At 56.4% G+C, this 6,757-nt stretch overlaps 1 protein-coding gene across 5 annotated transcripts in view; it reads right to left on the bottom strand.

Moving 5' to 3' along the window:
- HDAC4 (histone deacetylase 4) overlaps window positions 1-6,757 on the bottom strand; it is a 185,344-nt gene that overhangs the window by 80,924 nt on the left and 97,663 nt on the right. For all 5 annotated transcript variants that reach the window (XM_017537830.2, XM_017537827.2, XM_017537829.2 and 2 more), the window contains 2 exons: window positions 4,824-4,940; window positions 4,542-4,740 (listed from right to left, as the gene is read on the bottom strand). In XM_017537830.2, the coding sequence (XP_017393319.1) occupies window positions 4,542-4,740; window positions 4,824-4,940 (316 nt within the window). The remainder of the gene's footprint in view (window positions 1-4,541; window positions 4,741-4,823; window positions 4,941-6,757) is intronic.

Here is a 6,757-nt window from a genome sequence, read left to right on the forward strand (position 1 = left end):
TCCCAGCTTCCGCCCTTCCTGCCCGGAGCACTGGCAGAAGCCCCGCCCCATGCTAGGTGCTGGAGCCACAGCTGACCTGGCTCCTGGTGCTGGAGGGCCGTGTCCCTGTGGCTGCTCCTCCTGGAGGGATCTGGGGCTGTGCCTGAACTGTGCTCCCTGGCCGGCCCCTCTGGAAGCCCACACTCCAACTCGCCATCACAATCACTGCAAGGACAGCTCCTGAGTGAGCGCCCGGAATGGACCCAGCCAGCAGGGTCTAGGGTTTAGCATACGCTGCCTAGCAATATTGAAACTAGTTAGAGAGTTTGCAAACTCTGATTTAGACACGGCCCAGCAGGTGTGGGGACTCAAGAAAAAAGAAGCAACAAGACTGGGCTGCTCTCCAGATCCGGACCCAGGGTTGAAGAGCTGGTCTTCATGCCGTGGGATTCTGTGTGAGCGATGAGTTCACACGCGATGAACCGTTCAGGCTGCCTAAGTCCTCAAACATCCGTCTGGGGTACTCCACTGCTGCTTCTGTGAAATTCTTTAAAATCCTTCCATTGAGAAGTAAGCCAGGCAAGAGTTAGATCCAACTCACAGTTTGCAATCCTGGCTGCCCGAGCCACAGTCCGCATGCTCTGAACCCACTTGGACCAATCAGCATCTTTGTGAGCTTCTGGGGACGGAGCTGGGGCCAGGCCAGGGCCGAGGACCACAGCCTAACGTGCCAGTGACGGGACATGAGCCACAACGAGCTGTGCTCAAGTCCCTCCTAGGACTCGCTGTTTTCAGGGGAGATCAGACCTAAACGGTGGCATGCAATTACTAACACAGAAGCCAGAGGCACCCTCCACTCAGCCTGTGACAGTGGGACAGTGGATCTCCGCGGCCAGCTCAGGAAAGCAGTAGCCTTAAGACGCTGGCGGCATGCTCTGAGTGTGTGGTCAGGAGGCTAGAAAGATCTGTGACAAGGCCGCCTCCAGCAGGCACATGCTCCCTCGACCTGGGCCTTTCTCCCGCCTCTCTGCCTGCGGGCTCCTACTGTGAGATCTCAGCTCTGACACCCCTTCTCTAGAAAGCCTTCCCCACGCCCACCTGCTGCACAGCCCAGGTCTCCAGCCTTCTCCTCCAAACGCCTGCTCCTCCTGGGTCTTGGGGGGCCCTGTCTCTTGGGTCCTGACAGCAGGTTACATGGTTCTCAACAACCTGCTTCTCAGCCACACGGACATCACAAAGGAATCGGCTGGGCTGCCCAGGCCACGAGCAGACCCACAGTTCCGCGCCCTAAAAGCAGCAGCACAGGGCTCTGCATATGCACTTTCCTTCTCGCCCACGGTGGGCTCCTGAGCTCCACTCCCTGCCTCGGCTAGTTACGCAGACACTAATCTCCTAATGCAGCGGCCACTCTGCAGAGATCTGAGTCCACAATGGCCATCTGCGGAGTGCCGCACTAGAGCAGCACATAAGCAGGGACATAGGAGAGTCACACTGAGTCTGTGACAGTGGCAAGCGGCTGTCCGGAGCAGGGCGGAAAGGGCCGACTGGAGGTGTGTGGTGCATAGGAGGCAGCTCCGGGAGACCCTGGACCATGCTCACCCCTCCGGTCTCCACCAGTGACCTCACCCACAGAGGCCTGTTTCAAAGCGTTTGTGACCGGAGGGTTGTCCCAACTCTGATATCCTATGGGCCTGTGCACCACGATTACCAGCGGGAAGGTGGGTCTGTCTGTGGGCTAGGAAAACACAGGCATGCTGTCCAGGAGACCAGCTCAGGCAGGAGCTGGTGAAGAACTGTGGGAAAGGACCGAACACGGAAACGAAGAGTCAGCGTGGTCCAGGGAAGGAGCCGATGAGGCAGGACAGGGGCACGGACTGAGGCCTGGGATGAGGGGGTGGAGGAACCACAGCCAACGGGAAAAGGCCCCGGTGCCAGGAGCGGGCTGAGGACTGCGGCTACGGCCTGGTCCAGCGTTGTGCCCCCCGGCCTGGCTGCCGTGCCGGACTGGGGAGGAGCGGTGAGGCTCCTGGAGCAAGGCCGGGCTTCCTGCTGACACACTGTGACTTCACCCCAGGTTTGCGCCACCCTGCCAGGGCTTCTGTGACAAGGAGGACATTCAGTGCGGCGGCCGTGCACCGGATGTGGTCCACACGGCACTGAGAATGTGAATTCCAATTCTGACTTTCTCTTTTTATTTCAGTTTCACGGCTCCTCATGGCTGGCGGCTCCTGACCCGGCTGGTATGCTCCAGGCAGCGTGGGGGCCGCCAGGCCTTCCAGGAGAGTCTGCTGGCTGCAGGAGGACACACTGGAGGGCGGGAACCTGTGCAGGAGGCTTCTTTCCACGAGAGGATGGGGCAGTCCCAGTGGGTTCCAAATCAGGGCCCTGCTTATGTCGGGGCTGAGGGAGTGCCCCCAGGCACTGAGAAGACGAACAGGGGCTGGCTGGGGGCATGAGCCAGCGTGGGAGGTGGCAGGTTAAGAAGAACAAGGCAACGATCACAACAACACCCACACCTGCAGGGCACGTGAGTGCACAGCCCACTGAGACCTCATCAGGCACACCAGGGCTGACCCCTTAGTGCGCCCACTTCCAAGATGGAAAAACAAGGCCCACAGAGCATAAGTGGCTTCCCGGGTCATAGAGCAGGAGAAGGCTGGGACGGAGCATCTGTGCGGCTGCACGACGCTGCACGTGAGATGCTGGCTTGGAGGCTCCCAGCCAGAGTGCTGGCGGGACGAGCCGCTGGCAACCCGGGGGCCCCTGCAGGAGAGACGGGGCTTGCGGAGTTTCGGAGGTGGTGGGCAGAACTGGAGGGGCTGGCTGGGCACAGGTGTAGGGCAAGGCCAGAGCTAGCTGGGCAGCCATGCATGGGCACCCCCTGATGCCACAGAGCCTGGAAGGGCACCACGGACAGTCAGCAAGTGAGCAAGCCGCACCTTTGAGCACAAGACGACTGACCGCACAGGGAGGAAGCAATGCCGAGCTCAGCACGTGTCTCGGAGAGGGGAGATCCACGCAGAGCCGTCATTCGGCTTCTACAAAACAAGGCAGTTTTCCCAGAACCTGATACACAAGACTACGCACGTTACCTAACCACGTATAACAAATACCTCTGACGAAGTGAATCCCAGGAATCCTGAAGCAGCAGGCATATTTCACATTTTTAAAAGATATGAGAGCGAAACTCAGGTGGCCTTTACCACCCAACCTCAGGCTAGCTGATCTGGAGCATCTAAGAGACTCAGACGCGATCTCAGAGAAATTCCTCCAGACAGACCCCCGTGCCTGCCACCGTGGCCCGGGCGCGGAGAGGTGCCGTGAGGGCTGCCCCTACCTGGTTACGACACTGGTTCCTTTGCTGTGAACAGGGCAGGGGCACGAATTTGAGCTTCTGGAGAATCAAGCAAAAGGGCCCAGGCAGAAAACAAAGGTGGCCCCTTGCGGCTTCCGGTGAAGCAGGAATAAGGAGGGATCCTCTCTGTCTCAACACATGGGCAGCACAAAGCAAGAAAACACCGAAATCCCCCACACCAGTCACACCAGAGGCCCAGGCCCGCCCGAGCCAGCCCCCAGCCCCGCGCACCCTGCAGCGCAGCCTCCAACAACACACCAAGCTCCTGAGTTTTCACCAAGTTCACTACCAGAGTTTCACAGGTGCAGCTCTGAGATTAATTTAGCTTTTCACCAGGAACAAGAGATTTCCAGGAAGCCGAACGTAAAGCTATGAAGATGTACAATGATGACCCGCACAGCAAGGGGGTAGGTGCTCCCTCATTTCTTCTGAGACGGAGTCTTGCTCTGTCACCCAGGCTGGAGTGCAGTGGCACAATCTCGGCCAACTGCAACCTCCACCTCTCCAGTTCAAGCTATTCTCCTACCTCAGCCTCATGAGTAGCTAAGATACAGGCACCTGCCACTATGCCCGACTGATTTCTGTATTTTTAGTAGGGATGGGGTTTCACCACGTTGGCCAGGCTGGTCTCGAACTCCTGATCTCAGGCAATCCACCTGCCTCGGCCTCCCGAAGTGCTGGGATTACAGGTGTGAGGCTCTGCGCCAGCCGGGGCACCCTCATTTCTGCAGTGACACTTTCACACTGCTGATGCTATGCAATTTCATAAGGAAGTTCTTATTTTTCTCTGAATTGTATTTTTCTAAATGTAGAAAAACTTCCGAGCTCGGGCCACCCCCGAGACGGGGCACATTTGAAAAAAGTTCCAGTAACAGAAACTGACCACAGGAGTCGGTTCCGGGCTTGCAGCACTGGCTCAGCGTGGCCCAGTCAGAAACGCAAATCGGAAGAGCCAGTGAGTGACCTCTCACGAGAGGTGAGAAAGGGGCAGTGACTTGTTTTCACTCCGTCTACCGGACTCTGGGAGGGAGGCGTGGATGCGTTGCAGCCACGGTGGCTACATGACATGACAGGGATGTGTGTTTGGGAACTGCGGGGTGGGGCAGGCGTGCCTTTCTGTCTCCTCCAAAGGTGGGCGAGGGCCGGGCACCATCCGGAGAGGGGGCAGCCTCAGAGCCTGACAGCGGCCGAGCCCACCTGTGCTCACCTGTGACGAGGGGCGCTTGTGCCGAGGGCTGCTCCAGTAGGACCATGTGCTGCAGGAGAGGGCTGTGCGCTGCGCCTCCATCCCGCTCCAAGGGCGAGGTGCTCAGGTAGGGAGTGAGGTGGGTGCCCGGGAAAAGGGACAGCCTCTGCTGGAGGGCGGGGAGGGCAAGTCTCTCGGCGTCCTGCTGGCCCGCCGCGCCCTGGAAAGCACAGCCAGGGATGCTCAGGAGGAAGGACCCACCACCGCCACCCCACGCCACAGGGACCCCCGGGGGTGACTTACAGCGGAAGGGCCGGTGGCAGGCAGGCCCAGCGTGATGTTGGGCAGGGAGGGCGACGTGTAGAGGGGAAGCGGAGCAGCCGAGCCTTCTCGCGCCACAAGTCGGTGCGCCAAACTCGTCTGCGGACAGAACACACAAGGACCGTCACAGTGGGTCATGGCCAAACATCAGCAGTACCCACCAAGAACAGCAGCAGTGAAAACACCTGTGGCGGCCTGCGCTGCATTCCGATGTGCGAGCGTACACGCAGTGGAACAAGTGGGAGGGCGATGAGGGGTGAGAGCTCAGCACGTGCCGCGGCACGGAAGCACAATTCGGGTTCGTTTCCGCCCCCCGATACGAGTTCTTCCTCTGTCACACGGAAGCACAATTCGGGTTCGTTTCCGCCCCCCGATACGAGTTCTTCCTCTGTCACACGGAAACACAATTCGGGGTTCGTTTCCGCCCCCCGATACGAGTTCTTCTGTCACCTTTTCCGGCATCAGCTCGTGGATTTCTATTCAATTTGATTATTTACCACAGAGGAATCAGAAGAAAATCTAGCATAATGTAGTTTACATCATTTTGTAGTTGGGGATGTCTTTCCAGACGTAACATCAAAGGCAGAAACCAAAACGAAAATACATTTAGTTGTACGTTTAGAAGTAAGTAAAGGGGCATGCTTGGGTTGTTTGTAACACAGAGGATAAAGGCTTGAGAGGAGGGACACCCCACACTTTGCATGACATGACATGACGCATTGCATGTCTGTACCAAAACATCTCACGTACCCCACAAATATATCCACCTATTGTGTACCCACAAAAATTAAAAAGAAAATCATAAAACAACCGCTTGCATGACAGGCAGGAAATGAAGACAACACCAGCCGCGTGTGGGCAGATGAGGGCGAGCACGGAGAGCTTGCAGGCCCAGCCGACAGTGAGAAGTGCACACGGTGAGGACTGGCGACTGCGGAGCTCACGGAGGGGAGGACGGTCAGGAAAATCTGAAAAACCAGCCAACCTGTGACCCTAGAGCCCCATGCCTGGGACATAATGTTAGGAAAGCTAAGGAGGTGACCTGGCGCTCACGAAACCTCGACCGCGGGGCTGAGCACCTAGCAGGCAGGGCAGAGCAAGGCGGCCTCTCCAATGCCTCAGTGTTAACAGAACGGGGGACGTGGCACATGGGACTCGGGGGGTTGGGAACGATCTTGGTGATTACTTAGACACTTGTTTATGATCCCTTAAGTTAGGAAAACAGGTTTTATAACTGTGTAGCTTTTAAAGAATAGGCCTGGATGAAGCAAATATAAGCCAGGAGTAAATATTAGAAGGCACACAGGAAGGGTCACTGATATTTAACCTCTTTTGCTTGTAGAATGAACGTATGTTGCTAAAAAGGACAACAGCTTGTCACCACTATATCCCCTACACAGCAGCTACTCAAGGAACATCTGCTGAATGAACAGGAAAAGAGAATGAACGAAAGATGTTGTAACAATGCTGGCTAGTGGGGTTTGGCAGACGGAAATCCCCTTACCAGAAATGAACATTAATAATGAACAGATAAACCGGTTCTATGACACTCTCTACCTCCCTGACATCAACGTTTTTAGCTCCCCCAGATGAATGAGAAAATGTGAGGTCTGTCTTTCTACGCCTGGCTTTCTTCACTTAACATGAAGACCTCCAGTTCCATCCATGTTGCTGCAAATGTCAGTCCATCCTTTTTGATGGCTGCATAGTATTCCACTGCGTACAGCACTGCAGTTTCCATCTGTTCATCCACTGAAGGACACTGAGGTTGATTCTGCCTCTCAGCTATTGTGAAAGCTCACGCCTGTAATCCCAGCACTTTGGGAGGCCGAGGCGGGTGGATCACGAGGTCAAGAGATTGAGACCATCCTGGTCAACACGGTGAAACCCCGTCTCTACTAAAACTACAAAAAATT

The sequence above is a fragment of the Cebus imitator genome, unplaced genomic scaffold (genome assembly GCF_001604975.1).
Source record: "Cebus imitator isolate Cc_AM_T3 unplaced genomic scaffold, Cebus_imitator-1.0 Scaffold106, whole genome shotgun sequence".
NCBI lineage: Eukaryota > Metazoa > Chordata > Mammalia > Primates > Cebidae > Cebus > Cebus imitator.